The sequence below is a fragment of the Notolabrus celidotus genome, chromosome 12 (genome assembly GCF_009762535.1).
Source record: "Notolabrus celidotus isolate fNotCel1 chromosome 12, fNotCel1.pri, whole genome shotgun sequence".
In the NCBI taxonomy this organism is placed as follows: Eukaryota; Metazoa; Chordata; class Actinopteri; order Labriformes; family Labridae; genus Notolabrus; species Notolabrus celidotus.
The window spans coordinates 26,746,832-26,764,051 of NC_048283.1; the positions used below are offsets into that span (position 1 = coordinate 26,746,832).

General features: G+C 43.0%; 1 protein-coding gene across 5 annotated transcripts in view; it reads left to right on the forward strand.

Annotated features, from left to right (window-relative positions):
• Positions 1-17,220, forward strand: part of LOC117823248 (protein MTSS 1-like) — a 49,480-nt gene that overhangs the window by 18,335 nt on the left and 13,925 nt on the right. For 3 of the 5 annotated variants that reach the window (XM_034698364.1, XM_034698366.1, XM_034698368.1), the window contains exons 4-7: positions 13,313-13,397; positions 14,862-14,953; positions 15,158-15,232; positions 16,477-16,488. In XM_034698364.1, the coding sequence (XP_034554255.1) occupies positions 13,313-13,397; positions 14,862-14,953; positions 15,158-15,232; positions 16,477-16,488 (264 nt within the window). The remainder of the gene's footprint in view (positions 1-13,312; positions 13,398-14,861; positions 14,954-15,157; positions 15,233-16,476; positions 16,489-17,220) is intronic. The other 2 variants (XM_034698365.1, XM_034698369.1) reach the window with 1 other exon arrangement.

Genomic DNA, 17,220 nt, shown 5'->3' on the forward strand with positions numbered 1-17,220 from the left:
AGGAACTCAAGATAATCCAGTATGGTTTACCTGAATGCAGACTTGACATTTGAGTGACTTTTTCTGTTGAAAGATTAGAGACACTTTGGCTTTGTGCACCCGTCATGGAAGTCCAGACTGTTGTGGAGCAGACTAAAGTATAATTCTGTCAGTGTTTGTCTCATGTCTCTAAGCAAGCTCTGTGTGCTCTGCCATGGACAGAGCGCCACACAGGCACTTTCCTCTCTGCCTCTGAGTTCATGGCTTGGCCTTTTGTTACAGAGCAGCTTTAGATCCTGAACCAGCCCACTGTCTCCATGCCCTCTCTGAAAGGGCTCTGTCCTCTTTTCCACTCTCAGTCCAAGACCGGCTTGGTCGTATACATTTCCTGTTCGCTGTCCGGCCCAGACCTAGATCCCATCCTCGGACAAGCTTCGTGCCTCTCAATCCCCTCTCTGTTCTCCTCTGTTCACCCTGACCCCATTCTGGGAATCTCACAGATCACTAGAACCAGCAATTACACCAGTAAATGGGTCAAATACTCACTCTTGCGTGGACTCATAGATACTCAAACTGCATATGAGGAGCATAGCCTTACAGAAATGTATCTGTGTGTGTGATGATCTCAGGAATGACGTCATCCTGTCTTCAGTCTAAAACGTATGGAGAAAAATCTTGTGTCTCATGTTTCGACTCACTTGCCTTATCATTTAATTAGCATAATAAAACACATTGACATCAGAAACACAAGGAAGTGTCTTAGAAAGATTTATCCCCAAACATCTGCCTTAACTGGAATATCTGTGCATGGAGAGTGAAGGTTCAGAGTGAGGTGTGACATAAATAAGGGGGCGTGTGTTTGTGTCTGTCTGTGTGCATTAAAAACATTTACTCTCCCGGGTTGAGAGAGAAACTTGTGTTTCCAAACACATCAGAGCGAGCTGAACACCTGAGTATGTTTGGGCTGGAGAAGCAGCAGAGAATCATCTGTGCACTTCACTTTGCGTGTCGTGCAGTGTGTGTCCACTCTAGTGTTTGTGTGTGTTTGTGCTGTTTGCTCTGTTTTTGTTCAAACATAAACCCGGTTGGACCGGTGAGCTTTGGATTTGGAACAGCTGACATGCATGCAAAACTAAACTCAAAATACATTTCTTTTGCAAATGATCACTGGACTTATGTCTTCCTGAGGTGGTTTGATAAGAACTTATTAAGCAAGTTGTCTACAGTGTGTGTGTGTGTGTGTGTGTGTGTGTGTGTGTGTGTGTGTGTGTGTGTGTGTACTAATCTGTTGAGTCTTTTTTTGTGTCTCACTCACAAGCGTATATGTGTGCCTGTTGTGGCTGTGCTAAGTTTAGGATTCTCTCTTTACAAGTTAACACTGAACACTTAACACAAGACCACTTCTCTGCAGCCCGGCTGTGACCCACACAGAGCCATGCACACCCTTATAGACCCACTTTCACAGGGATGTTGGAGCTCCTGCATAAACTTTTATTGTACCACAGATCTCTTTTTGATAAAGACATCCTGGAAGTTAACCACATGATTGTATTTCACAAGACAAAAACAACTACATTTCCAGTGTGTCATAACTATTAGATTAGTTTCCCAATAAGCAAAGTCATCCAAGGTTGTTTATCTGTTTGCCTTTGTCCCATCCCTCTCTCTCTCTGCATATTGTTCCTCACCTTTATTTTTTAAACTTGATTTCTCCTTGTCCTCCCCTCCTCTGCGTGCACAGCCTCACCTCCTGTCCGTGTCCAGGCTGTCAAGGCCAGGTGTACACACAGCCGGTCTGTGACAGCAGCGCCCGACCACTTTCTGTTTGTCACCAGGAACTTTGTGCTCTGTTGAAACTCCCCTCAAGGACAGAGGAAGAAATCAGAGGACTGTGTGACTCAGATCTAGCGTGCAATGAGAAGTAATAGAGCTAAAAGGCATATTTGTGTGCTTTAATTGTCCTTTAATTAATGATTAATACTTAATATTTCAAAACTTACAGAACCAAGCTTGCACAGTGGGACATCATCATCAGCTTGTGGTTGTGCTACTTGGCAGGTGAGCCATCTGCTGCATAGAGGCACCATCTGAGCAGCAGAGGTGATATTGAATGAAGTGTTTCCTCATTAAGCCTTCACATATTTGAGAATAAGATCGAGTAAAACGGTGCTACATGTGTCTCAAATGTGAAGACGGATGACGATTTAAAGCCAAAGGTCACAACTGTGTTTTAAAACAAGCATGTTGTCCTTTCTATAGATTTATTATACCTGAGTTTATCATGAGTGTGTGAGATAATACAGCCGTTGTATGGACTGATATATACTCAGTCTGCGGGTCGACTCGGTGAGCGCTCAGTGTCTGGATTGTTCCCCACTGTCCCAGAGACACTTCATAAAACACTTTGAATGAATGACGTGTTTGTGTGGGGGGTTACTGTTTGTGCGTGGGCGGGCGAGTGGAAAGAAGTGGGGTGACTTCAGTGTGGAGAATGTCCCCTCACTAACTCTTTGACTGCATATGGGGCTCTCACACATACACACACATAAGTATATGCATGCAGAGGCTCTCACACACACACACACACACACTCACACACACAGTAGATGTAATCTGGTGGTCATTATTGCAAACAAGGCGGTGTTGTGTCGCACTGACAAACAGTTCAGTCTCTGCAGTGTCGGCCTGGTTTGAATTATCAGCAGTATCTCCAGCACTAAAGGCCTCTCAGCCTCTCTCCCTGCAGGGGAAGTAGAGGTCACACACACACACTCAGACTAAGTGAGGAAGGTGAGGAGCCAAATGCTGCAGATATTTCTGAGCCTTGCACGGCTCCAAGCTTTTCCAAGAACTTTCTAACCTTGTCTTAAATATGAAGATCATTTTAGTGATGTTGATTTCTTATCACTTAGACATTAGGCTATTTTGAGGCCTTATGTTGCAACAGAAAGGATTCAACCATCTATTTATAGTTCATCAGGTTTATGTACTTGACCTTAATAGACGAAGACAAATATTGACTCTGTTCCCTCTTTGAATGATGTAACCTTCAATCTCCTGTCTTGTATTGTCAATGCTACAAACCTTCATACTTATTGTTCAAAATAGATTGTTGAGCAGAATTTTGGATGTGCGTTTTCATTATGTTTCGATGGACACTAACTAGCATACTGTGTGAACTTAGATGCACATTGTCTATACATGCACAGTACATCCTAGTTTATGTATTAAGAATGGGTCATGATTTAAGTTTTTCAAGTAGTCATTACTTTATTAAAAACAAATCAAAGGCTGTTTTAGAAACCCCCTGCTACACACTACGCACAAATGCAGTATGCAGTGTGTACTGCATACTGCATTTGAAGGTAGTATGTAGTATGACTGTTGTGTTGGATCTGGTCTGCAGGATGCTGGGTCAGGCATCGCTGGATTTCCGGTTTCAGAAAGTGGAAGTAAACAACGTCCAAGTTGATAGATAAACTGCTTCTTTAACATTCACTTATGATTTCAAAAGTTAAGAAGCAGTTTATAAGGAATTTAACAATTTTCACAGCACCTAAAAACTGAGTGCCCTCCGTCACATACGGAAAAAAGAAGAAGTATAACGTTGGTGCTGTGAATTGTGGGAAACTACATGAGGGATTCTGTCTGATGCACACTGAGAAATTTTCCAGAAGAAGTACGACACCCGGGTAGTTTTGGCATACTGCAGATTTTGCTCTCGTTCACATACTGCACACTGAATTTTGGCCAAATCAGAATGTACTGCTACAATAGTAGGCGGTTTCAAAAACAGGCAGAGAGTTCATGGACTATTTTCTTATCTCAGAAATAATGTTGCCACAGTTCTAACAGCACCTGGTTCTAATGTCTGCCATTAAACAACAGAAGAAGAAGAATTGATCAACTGTATTTTTGCTTGTAATGCCAGATTATAGTTAATAGATGCTATTAAAGTGTTATCAATATCAACAGTGATTTCTGTTCTCTTATCTTTTCACTTGGTAGTAAATCAATGATCTATTTGACGTATCTGATCCATATCTGATAAGCGTCAGATCCATTTATTCTTGAATAAATCCGTTCACACTTCGCCCTCAGGCTGATGCAGAGACAAGAATAACAGACTCAGTGCTGCTCCGTGTGCACACCCAAACCAAAACATCATGGTTTCAGTTCAGATATCTTCAAAAATGTGCAGTAGCTTCCAAGTTAATCTTGCATAATCCCCTTCTGACAGTTTTGACTTACTGAACTGGTCTCTCTGCCTTTTTCAAGATTTTGTATTCTGGGCATGTGTGCACAGGATCCAAACTCTGTCTGATTTTTAGGAAATCATCTCCACCCTCCTTACCTGAATGACCTGTTTGACTCTGTCTGATTTACAGTCATGTTGTAACAAAGTTTGTTTTTGAAGTCATGTTCATTTGGTGCTACTGTAGCATTGCTGCTGTTTACACCTCAAAGCTGACTGTAATGTCTCCGTCACGTTCACAATGTAAAGAATTCCCAAAGTGCTGTTTTAGCTGAGTGTGAGAGTGATGAAGGTGACTGGGGCTGTGATGTTAGTCATGTATAAAGGACGACGTGACTCAGACCTGTGACTCAGACCTCAGGTTGTTTTGTTGTTGTTGCATAAAATATGACCCTCTGTCCCCTTCCATGGAAATGATTAACCGGAAAGTCAGACTTTCTGCACGTCCTAACCACGTCTTGTGTAATTCTGGTCTGCACTGTTCACCAAAAGTTTCTATTATGGTGTTGTTGTTCTTTTTGGTGAAGAATCCCTTTAGATGAGGGATTCGTCTCTAGTCCAGTTGCCTTTTGGATCAAACAATGATTTACCAGGATCACTGAGAACCCTCAGATATCTTCTATTGCATGTTTTATGTAGATTTGTTTTTTGTTTGATAGTTTCGTGAAGTCTGTGTCTGCCCTTTAAAAGAAAAACACACAAATGTTTCAAACTAACTCAGACTTCCACCAGATCCGTGTCCGGTCCAGTTGCACCAGTTGCGTTTCAGAACGCAGCACGGAGCAGGACCGCCGGACAGCTGGAGTCATGTGACCGAGGTTTTCCTGCGGTATCACTCTCCTCTCCTCATCCATGTTGTCTTTATGGTCCTCTGAAAACCTCTGACCAGTTGACTCCAGGCCTGGTACCGCTCATCATGACGGTTTGTTGATGTAGTTAAGTGAAATACGATCTGGTGACAACACAGAGTGTTTTATTCAGAAAATTAACCGGATGTTTTGGCATCCATCGTGCTCCGGCATCCGGCAAAAGTAGAAGTCTTGTGTATCTGATCCCTTGCGTTCCGACCTTCTGGATCAGAGACACAGCTGGAACACAATGGAGAGGATCCAGTGGAAGTTAACACATTGGCTAGAACAGAAACCTATCAGATCCAGTGCTGTGGTGGATTGGAAACGGACCAGACTTGGATCTGGTGGAATTTTGCTGTAAGTTTTAGGGGCTCCAGAAGGCCAAAGTAGATTGGACATTTGGTGTCGGCTCAGCAAAAGGTATGCTTTAAAGACATAAAGGTGGAAGTTTGGATGTAGCCATGGTGCTTTATACCACAAACAAGGATGGCAAACAAAAAGCCCTGAATTCAGTCCATGGATAGAGGTCCTCTAAATCCTTTCAGTCTATCTGTCTGTGGAATGTGTGTCAGACCAGAGAGAGAGATTAGAGGAAAAGTGGGGCACCAGAGCCCGGAAAGAGCAGGAGTGGGATCTAGGGTAGTCTCATCTCTCTCGCTCTCTCGCTCTCTCTCTCTGTATGGTTATCTCTTATGATTCCCCTTCACCCCTCTTTTGGGGCTTCATTTGTTTTGATGATTGGAGACTTATGTGATGTGCTCTGGAACAATAAACAGTCGTCAGCTTTTAAAAGCTGAAGCTCCATATTTCATATCCATTAATGGTTGTTTGTGTCTTTAAGCTTCCACAGTTTTATTATTTAATGTTATCTGTCATCTTCAGACATCCTCTTGCTCTAAATGTTGCCTGTATTATGTTTGAATTCTTAAATATAAATGAAGTCTGAAGTGTTGTGTTTGAGTCCAGCTACGTCTAAGCATTCAGATGGTGTTAATCACCATACCTTAAAATGCTTTTTTCCATCATGTGTTTTCCCATGGGACTCCTCTTTGAGCACTTATTTTTGTCTTGACTTTGACCGCCCACTGAACTTGCCGACTGCTTACTGACTGGATTAACTCAGGCCCCGTGTTAACACTGTGGTACTACATTCACAGAAACATCACAGACATGAGTCGGGAGCAGGAAGACTGAGCCCGCGCAGAAAAAGTGACAAAACTTTTACCAAGCACGGAGAGATTTGAGGGCACGATGGAGAACCAGATCAGAGTGGGAGCAGCTTAAAAGAGAGAATCAAAGGAATACAGTAGAATAAATGGGAGGGGGAGATGAAAGTCCTCCATGACCTACATTTGTATGTTAATCTGCAGCTGAAGCCAGTATGTGGAGCTATGACATCGCAGTGTAAGACTACAGTGAGCCAGTTATCATAAATTAGCATGTTAAGTCTGCCTGGAGACTGTTTGCTGGCTCTTACTTTTCTCCTGATCCTGTAAATTCACTGATTGTATGTTTTTTAGGGGCTTGTATCCCTCATAAGCCTCATTTATTTATTGTTTTTGGGGTTTCTTGCCCTCAGTGTGGTCTCCAGAAAGTGAACCACCTGCTCAGACGGACTGAGGTCAGACCACTCAGGAAAAATTCCACAGTTTGGCTGTAAAACACTCCTTGTTTGTGTAAGCTGTGTGTCCAGGATGGGTGTTCTGTTCTATTGTCCCTAAACTCCTGGTCATCATTATATAAAAGAGCTTATAATGTAAATAAGTTGTAGCAGCAAGTGTTGCAAGAAGGCACTTTCACAGAGCAGGGGACCGAGTGTGCAAAAGCAATGAACCTCTGCTATCTTAATTGGTTCCCATTCATCGCCTCAGTGTCCCTTCAAACTGCAGCGCAGGGAGACAGGCACCGAACGAATGGAGAATAACAAGAACAGAAGAAGGAGGGAAGATACAGATTCTCCTGAAGCATCCAAATGAGAGAGAGAGGTACACAGAGAGCAGCTATCTCGTTTATCCGCGGCCTCAAGACCTCGTTAGCATTCACTCTAGAGAACCACACATAGGTGACATGCTTTCCCTCTCAAACACTCTGAATCTGGATGCTCTCGTTTACTTTGAGTTTACACCCAAATCCTTCAATTCAACTCCAATGTAGTACCTTTTTCTGTGTTCAGCTCTTCTCTCCTCTTCCACTCTAATTCACACATCTTTCCGGTAGCATCATGCAAACACACTAATAACGCTCGATTGTTGTTCATTAGCAGTCAAGCTGCAGCTCTACTGTGGCACACTGACACACTTATCTGTTCCCCTGCTCAGTCCGAAGCTTTGAGGGGTTCTTTTAAAGCACCGACTCTCTAAAACATCTGCTTACCTCATTCTTCATCCCTGTAGTGAACCTCTCTGCTGCTATTACTGATGAGACATGACAGAATGGAGAGAAGGAGCGACAGAAAGTAGGTAAACATGGATGAGAGATTTTAAAAAAGTAAGATTATTGCAGATGGAGGAAGATCCAGCCTTCAAAGGAGGAGAGCAATGTAAAGGAGAGAGGGGTTATGGGAGTCGCATGTATTGCTATTCAGGATGCATTTCACTGCATTGCAGAGGCACACTGACACACATCCACACCTACATTAAATGATCTCTGTTCTGCTCCTTTAAAAACGGAAACATGTACAGTACATATCTGTGTAAAGTCCCACTCATTACTGCTATCCACTACATAGTTGGCTCAGTGCCAGAGATGACGGATAGTGTCGTAGAGCTACACACCCTGTTGTCACTCACTACCTGCGTAACCACTCGCAGATGTCGTCCCACAGTTGTTCAGGTGCGTCATTTGATTATGATGCAAAGCACTTTCAAACAAATGATCCGCCCTTCCCTCGTCTCTGCTCATCCCTCTGTCGTTATTCTGTGAATATGGAGCCCTGTCGTAAGAGTTACAGGGCTGTTAAACTTGAATGGTTTGTACTTTACTGTCTCCACCTTTTCCATTCCTCTTCTCTCTCCCCCGCTCTCTGCTCGTCTCTACCTTTCCTCTCTGCACTTCCTGCCTCCTCCTGTCTGAGGGTGACAGCTGCTGGGAGATGTAGTCAGACGGTCCAGAGTTTTTATTTTAGTGTGTCAGTGATGGTCACACTGCAGCAGGTGCGTGTGCTTTTGCTCACCCACACGTTCGCATGTGTTGATTCCCCATAGAGGCTAGACCTGCTGACTGTGAGTGTGTGTGTGTGTGTGTGTGAGAGAGAGAGTGTGTGTGTGGGTGGGTGGGTAAGCAGACAGACAAGCTGACTTTCTGTCAGCAGCTATTGATGATTGAAGGGATGGCTTTGGTTCCAGGCCAACTACTAGAGCAGACTATTATAAGCCCTTTACCTTCATCCCTCCTTCATCAACCCTTTTTACATCATATTCAAATTAACATTAGGACTTTTTTTCTCCCTTCCCTCGGAGTAACGTTTTCAAAAACAAAAAATAAAATAAAATAAAACCATACATTTCCACAAAGTGTAATGTTTATTATGAGATGTAGCTGTAAAGGTTACTGTGACAACCTGGCTGATGGAGCAGGATATAAATCAATGAATGAAATGTTAGCCTGTATCTGTGCTCGGTGGGTGGCTCCATCTGGGCATGCCAACTGCTAAGCTTGGAGAGGAGTGTGTGTGTGTGTGTGTGTGTGTGTGTGTGTGTGTGTGTGTGTGTGTGTGTGTGTGTGTAATCATATTTCTGTCCATGTGTGATATGTGTAGAGAGACATATGATACAGACAGACAGCCAAAGTCTGTAAATTGATCCAGGTTTTATTTTTGTTTGGAATAGTTTTCTTTCAAAACAGAAAAATTACTTTTATTTTTATTCGTTGACTAAAACAATTGATTTCATCGACTCTACATTGTGAGTATAAATTAAAAATGACCCTTGTTGCCTCATGTTGTGTTTTTTTAAAGTTTTTTAAAAAGTAAAACATCCAAACTGAAACACTGATGGATCTTCTTCTGTTCTCAGACACCTTAATAAGAATAAAATAGTGATTTAAAAAAACACAACGCAAACTGTACTTCTTGAACTTTTACAGTGAAACAGTCTACGAGCTAATGATAAAGACTGTCCACAGGCAAAAAAACAAGCCTTTTAAGATGACCGCTTCGTAGCTCAGTATCATGTCAGTGTGTACCGACACTTTGATGATCAACAGCTTTGTCTGTTTAAAGACCAACATGAAGAAGATTAAATTTAGTCAGCTTAGTTTGGGCGCAGCCTTGATGTTTGACTCAAGCTCTCTAATTAGCTGGTGAACGTCTCCCTTATCTGTGTCCAGCTGGTTGAGTGCATGTGTGTGTTTAATGTAGTGTGTGTTTGTGTGTTAGTGTTCTGGGGGGGTGTATCCAGCTGTATGGTCTCCAGTCTCTTATCAGTGTAACCACTGGCCCGTGGTTAATGGCAACCATCTGGTGCCCATACAGAGTTGGTTTAAGCCAGCAGGCCTCTGGTTTTTACGTGAGGGACTCAGCGGCCAAATAACTCTCTTTCTTCACTTTACCTCCTGCCCTTTTGCTTTTCAGTGTTTACTCTTCCCCTCTCTCTCTCTCTTCATATCAGCTTTCCCTCCATCCCCTGATGACAAGCTGAGATCTGTGTTAGGAAGCAGACTAGCACAGAGTGTACCACATGTTCCTTAGTGGGTTTACAAGAAATACACCAAGCATCACTACATGAGAGCCATTTGGTCCGGTCTAAAGTTGTCATTGTGTTTCGATAGCACTGAGGCTTATGGAAAAAAATGTCTACACTCATATTTTCAAATAAAAGCTGATGCGAGCAAAGGAGGGAGAGCAGCAGTGGCCACCTGACTAAAGAAGAAGTGAAGACAGGGTTTGTGTTATGGGTAAATAAAGTGATAAAACTTTCTGTCACAGCGGTTAAGCTTTATTGAACTTAATAGGAGTCCACATCTCTGTGCAAACATGCAGCTTTCACGAAGACCCAACCTTAACGATAAAGTGTTCTGATTCACAGACCAGCAAATACCAAGGTCCTTTAAAGTCCATCTCAGAACCGTGCACGTGTTTGGTCCGAGTCTGGTGCAGACAGACAGAGAGCCGGGGAGAGGGGCAGCTGGACCCTGTGTGTTTTCTGTTACTCCTGACCTGTGAACTGTTGAATGCAGCTTCATGCTGCACAATGATTGATGATATAAAATGCTCAACATAAGAAACTCAGCAGATACTCACACCATCCTACACTTCCTTTGGCTTATGATAACTAATAATTCTGGTAATCATAAGAACCTTAGTCTGGACACTATAGAGGCTGCATGTCATTATGATAGCTACGATGAAAAGCACTTAAATTAAGTGCCTTTAAGCTTTATATACCCAATACATTAATACCTTCTGATGTAATCTGCTGTGCTTTCAAAGTGCCTCCTCTCTAATGCTCTCTGCTGCATCCACACACAGACGGACACACTTCTGTGTCAGCACAGTGTGACATTCCAAGGAACAATCTGGAAGGGGGCTGAGGACACAGACGGACTTGGCAGCTCCACATCAAATTGCCATACACACACACACACACACACACACACACACACACACACACACACACACACACACACACACACACACACACACAAACTGTCACCTCTGTCACAAATGTCCCTTAAGACTACTGAGACCCTTTTTCCCATGGACGACCCTTCAGGGAACGCTCACCTAATCATGCTGTAAACTCATTGTTCCAGTTATTCATCAGTTTAGCAGTATTCGTACACGGATTAACCCAAGATTGTAGCCTAAAGTGTGTGTGAGTGTATGTGTGTCTTTTTTTACCTGGTTAAGTGTTGCTGGTGCACGGATAATTACAAGCCTCAAAAACAACCGTGTCACACAGCCGCTATTTCTACTGACAGCCAGCTATGCCACCATCACACACACACACACACACACACAGCAGCAGTCTGGCCTGCAAGTGAAGCAAATGAGGCTTGCTTTCTTGTGTCTGTGTATCTATGTGTGTGTGTGTGTGTGTGTGTGTCTCTCTCTGTGTGTGTGTGTGTGTGTGTGTGTGTGTGTGTGTGTGTGTGTGTGTGTGTGTGTGTGTGTGTGTGTGTGTGTGTGTGTGTGTGTGTGTGTGTGTGTGTGTGTGTGTGTGTGTGTGTGTGTGTGGTAAAAACTGGAGTGGCCAAAGCTGCTATTTCTGTCTGGGGGTCAGTCGGTGGCAGACAGAGTCGATGATATGTGCTAGCAGCCACTTTATCTTGAGAGCAACAATACAAGTGTCAGGTTGACCTAATATCATCTTTGGGCTGACTGCTAACTGCATGTTCTATATTATGTGAGCTTATTATGGATGGTACATGCACAGTTAAACACATCCAGTTTCCACACAGTAATGGCTGTCTCACAACCTGCGGTGAAAGGGAGAAACTCATGCCTCTTTTGCACATGTAGCATGTAGTATCATTTAAATAAAAAGTCAGTTAGCGTTTGTCTGTTAATGCTCAGGAGAGTTCTTTGCCGTACCCACATCTTGCTCTTCTCATATTCCTAGAAACAGATTCAGCAGTGTGGGTGGGGTGTTGGCAAACGAGTAATCATCTGAAACCAAACTCTCTTTTTGACAGCACAGGCTAGAAGTCTACAGTAACCTTCTGGTGAAAACGCTCCCAGCACTATCTGTCTTTTCCCTCCTTTTTGGCCCTGTGGCACGGAGGCATCTGTCAGCCACACCCTCTGCAAAAACAAGCACTCACAGTGAGCAGGAGGATGGAGGGATGGATAGGATGACTAAACAAGTCAACACAGGAATGAATGAGCATTGTGGTGTTGTACTACAGAAAGGTCTTTTACGGCGAGTAGTAGCCACACCCTCTGCAATAACAATCACACACAGTGAAGCAGGAAGGGACGCATGAATGGATAGAGGGAAACATTTCAGGTCAGTGGGACGGCTTCCAGAGCTGACTTTGTTGAAAGGCAGCGGAAAGTTGTGATATTTTACCTGTCATGGAGTGGAGAAGAGCACAGTGAGCTGATTCAAGACTTTGAGAAGAGCAGGATGGAAACAGACGGTCTGACAAACCAGTTCTTAGGCAAACTATGAGTTCATCAGTGTAACGTGTCGTCACACTGATGTGCTTCAGGTCAGTGTGGCAATCAAACAAATGTTCCTATCTTTGTCACTTCTCTTTGGAGAGGAAGAGGTGCCTGTCGCATTTGTTCTGATTGGCCCAAAAGACAAAAAAATGTGTGTGTGTGTGTGTGGGAGAGAGAGAGAGAATCTAATTGTGATTGTGTGTGAGTGAGTGACAGCTCTCTGTGTGTGTCTCTGCATGAAGCAAGGACTGAGCTGACAGCAGAATGGCTTGCTCTGTTGGAGGGGATTCGCACTTCACATCAGATCATCGCAACCAAACTGTCTCATGCACACTAACATCCACACACACACACACACACACACACACACACACACACACACACACACACACACACACACACACACACACACACACACACACACACACACACACACACACACCAATACAGTCAGTATCCCTCTGTGAAGGCTGCAATGAACAGAATGTCACAAGAACTCCACCAGTTTCATACAAGATCTCTCCGCCCCCATTTTTTACTCCCCCTCTCTTTCACACACACACACACACACACACACACACACACACACACACACACACACACACACACACGCACACACACACACACACACACACACACACACACACACACACACACACACACACACACACACAAGTGGCTGAACCCCACAGAGAAGCCAGGGATTCATACTGAGCAGCCAGACAACAGTTGTGTCAATCACTGTCAGGTCCCTGTGTAGCTGTCAGCCTGAGGCCTCCAGTGGACAGCTAGTTAGCCTGTGTGAAGGAAACCCACATTCCCCCAGAGCACAGTTATTAGACTCCAGCTCCAACTTCCCATCACTCCTCTTGACCTGAATATGAGTGCAATTCGTATGTCAGTGTTTCCAGCTGATTCCCACAGCGCTCTGCCACAGTGGGGTCAGTGGGTGTGTGAAAGATGTGACTAAAACCACTTTCTTTCCTGCAGTTTCACCTCAGTTTATATTTCCTGCAGATCGATTTGGTGATGCTCATTAGAAGTTTGGTGTATGATGAGTAGCAACAATCACACTTCAAACTCGTGCTGTAATTTCCTTCTTCTTCTGTTTTTGTCTTCCAGGTGGGACCAGGGACATCGGGTCAGCGCTGACCAGGATGTGTATGAGACATCGCAGCATAGAAGCTAAACTCAAGCAGTTCTCCATGTAAGTCACAGACAATGCTGTGTTATTGTCGGCTGTTTGATCCTTTCTTTGCTTTCAATGTTGTTGATGTTTACAAAAGTGCAGGACCAGACATGATATATCACTTTTGATGAAGGCTTGGCTTGGATTTAAGAAGGATTGGGTTTGATGTGAGAAGGATTGGCTTGGAACAGGATTTGATTTGAGTTACCATGCCTTCAAGCCTCTTCACTGTGGTTTGGCGGAGCTAAAAAGAAAACAGTATCAAGAGTTCATACCTCCCAATAAAACCTGCTCTTCACACAAACTCAAACTGAACTCTTCAAATGATGAAAAAGTTACTTTTGATGGGACAAAATGATCAACATTTGAGTTTGGTTTCAATTTCCTTTTACAATGTTTCCCATCCACGCCTCACAGTTTGTGTACTTTGACCCTAGCTGTTGTCCTCCATTGAGATAGTTTGTATTTGAAGTGTGATCTCACCATGTCTTGATATTTTGTGTGTGTGTGGGTGAGAATGCCTCTTGTTGTGGAATGCAGGGAAAGAGACGATTTGTCTGGCAACACAGCATCTATACTGTTTCAGTGTTGTCTACACCTCACAACCCTCCCTCTATTCCTCTGTCTGTCTTTCCATTACACACACACACACACACACACACACACACACACACACACACACACACACACACACACACACACACACACACACACACACACACACACACAGACATGCACTCTACGCAGACAAGGGGCGCTCTAATTTCGGGTGGCATTTCAGCAGAGATTCCTCTTGGATCTCCATAGCAGGGGCTGGACACAGGGGGGCTGTGGTCACCACCCACCCACTGACACACACTCTGGAGAAATGTCTGCAAGAGGGAGAGGTCTAATTTTAGTAGCATGCATTAAGCCTGCAGCTGCCTTCTTCTCATACTCACAGCCTCTTTAACACTCTCTCAAATACAAGACGGGCACAGTTGGGTAATGATTGACAGACATGACTGCTCAAGCTTCTTACTTCCTCCTGTGACACAGTCAGAAAAAAGCAATCTCCTCTCTTCTCACAGTCGCTGTTTTTCTCCCTTTCTCTCTCCATATTAATGATTGACAGAACAGACCATACAGTGTTTAGACAGAAGGTCCAGACCTAATGATTTCTATGTCTGACAGTCTGTCTGCTGTTTTATAATCAGGTGAGAGATTTACTGACAAACCCTGCAGAGGTCTGTGAAACCTAATTAAAGTATTCAAAGTTTGTTGCTTGTGATTTACATTATCTACACTTGCAGTACATGTTGATCAATAGATTCAGAGTTGTGCTCTGCAAATATAACTTTTGGTTTAGTTTAATAAACTTGAGCAGGGACTTTCAGAAATGTAAACTTGCAGTGACAGTTTAGTTCTGAACAGTGAAGTCTTCAGGATCCATCTATCACTGTTGTGTACCACAGATAAGAAGGATTGTGCTGTTCTTTACAGGGGCTTCCTGGAGGGTCTGATCAACCCGCTACAAGAGCAGATGGAGGACTGGAAAAGAGGAGTGAACGCTTTGGACAAGGACCATGCTAAAGGTAGGATCAACACTTCATCATAGAGGACTTTCTCGAACATTTTAGAGCCGTGACACGATGATTCTTACATCTTACAAGTTAGCATCTGATTATGACTGAGCATAGCTTTGCATTCAGGGTGTCATCCTTTCTTTTGTCGAAGAGTACTTTTACAATTTGTTTCACACAGTTGTTAACTTAAACATCTTTTCCCTTTTGAACCAGAGTATAAAAAAGCACGGCAGGAAATAAAGAAGAAGTCCTCAGACACCCTGAAACTTCAAAAGAAAGCAAAGAAAGGTACGAAAACACAAAATCCATCTCTCATCCAAACACAACACGTATGGGAATTATCAAAACAGCACAATCATACTAACAGTGTTTTGCTAAATCATGCACCTTTAGAGGACCAAAACCAACAGCACAATAAATGTACAATCTATACAGTCAAGACACAAACACTGAGTATTGGGGTTACGTATCTGATGACTTGATGATGTCTGCCAAGCCAGTGAAGATATCCATCCCAAATATGTTTGCAGAATGAGTCCAGATTGAGTTCTTGGATAGAAACCAGTAAAGGCTTTGTTTTCCCCTGATACTCTGCAGCTTCATCAGAAATCTTGAAACTTTAATCTTTTACTCACCTCATGCAAAAAAAAACAAGCAGTAAGGGCTTTTCTCTTAGACGCCTTGTGTCTGCTGTAACTTGTAGACCTACCTGTGAGTAAAATGGGGGTTTATTTGCAGTTAGATAATCTGTTTATACATAAGCTTTGATTTTAATTCAGTTTACTTTGATCAAAGTCTTAATAAGACTAAGGATCTCTATCAGCAAAACGTTAAGGAATCAGTGATGAACCTGATTACTGAAGTTATAAAGGGTTCAGTCATAGAAGTCGTGGAATAAGACGCTCTCTTTGGTTTCACATGAAAAACCTCCAAACAGTACAAATAAGATTTTCATTAGACAGCAGGGATGTGTATGAAAGGAGTTTGTCCTTGCTTAGATGAGACTTGTGCAGATCTAGTGCGGATAAACATTACCTTACTTGGTAAACACCCTGAGAGGGAAGGAGCTCTTTTCCTCCTGCACTTCTCTTGGCTCAGGTTCTACTTACACATTCACCCACCTAGAGAATAAAACACACACACAAAAAAAAGGAATTAGGTAAATATGCTTTTAGTCATGTTTTGAATAACATTCCGAACAGATGTTCAGGGGAAGAGTTCATACTCCTCTTAAGCGGTGGATTTAACCTTCGTATATATCATCTCTGCAAATAATGCTTCATAAAACCTGAGTCACCCAAACACAAAGGGTATCTGTGTCAAACACTGGTCACGTAACTTCTTTCGGAGCATATTGGATGCGTTAATTTGGCTTTACATCACAATGCTTAAGAGACATCCATAGACATCAGACCGCACCGTAAGGTGATGGATGAGTGTTTAGCTAGCACTCTCTCAGTTGACTTGGATCTTTCTCCTCTCCTTGTCCCCATGTGTGTCGGATACATCCTTCTCCTTATGCTGCACTGCAGCTGATAATCTAGGTAAGTCTGTCCATGGTTAGACACTCTGTCCAAGTTTGTGCATAGGCTATCATGTTTAACGAAGCATCATGGTTGAATTGTGAGAAAATCATTTGTCCGTCGTAGATATAGCAACTCATGTTTTTAGTCGGTAGTTACCACAACATGTGCACATTTAAGATATGTGGTTTGTGAGTCTGTGGCCATCAAAGTTTTTTCATAAAGGTTATGAAAGTCAAGGTTCATCTTTTTTATATCGTCAATCTCTCATTTGCTGTCTGCAGTTCTGGAGTAAAGCCTCATGTATGTTTGCTCATAGAGTGATGAAGTGACCTCAGACAAACAGAGGTGTGCTCGATAACTGAGCCAAGGCTCTGACCTACTTGTGCATTACAACACAAAAAAGAGAGAGTTTCATTGCTGACTCGGCTTTAGAGTCACAGTTAAAACATGCCATAATGCTGAGACAGAAAAGCTCAGGTGAATTAGAGGAAGACTGGAGATCCAACAAATTCTAAGTGATCGTGTCTGCTTGCTGGTTCAGTCCTTATCTGTCTCTATAACCTCTTTGTTCTTTGTGGTCAGCTTTCTGTGTTAGTCCACCTTTAGTGTGGCTTATTGGGCAAGTTTCTATCTTTGCTCTTCTCACACATGCACACTATGTCTCGTCTTCAGTCAGTGACAAGCCTGAATATTTCTCTATTTTTCATTTTTAGATTTCAAAACAGCAGTCAGGGTAGGAGCACACTGCAG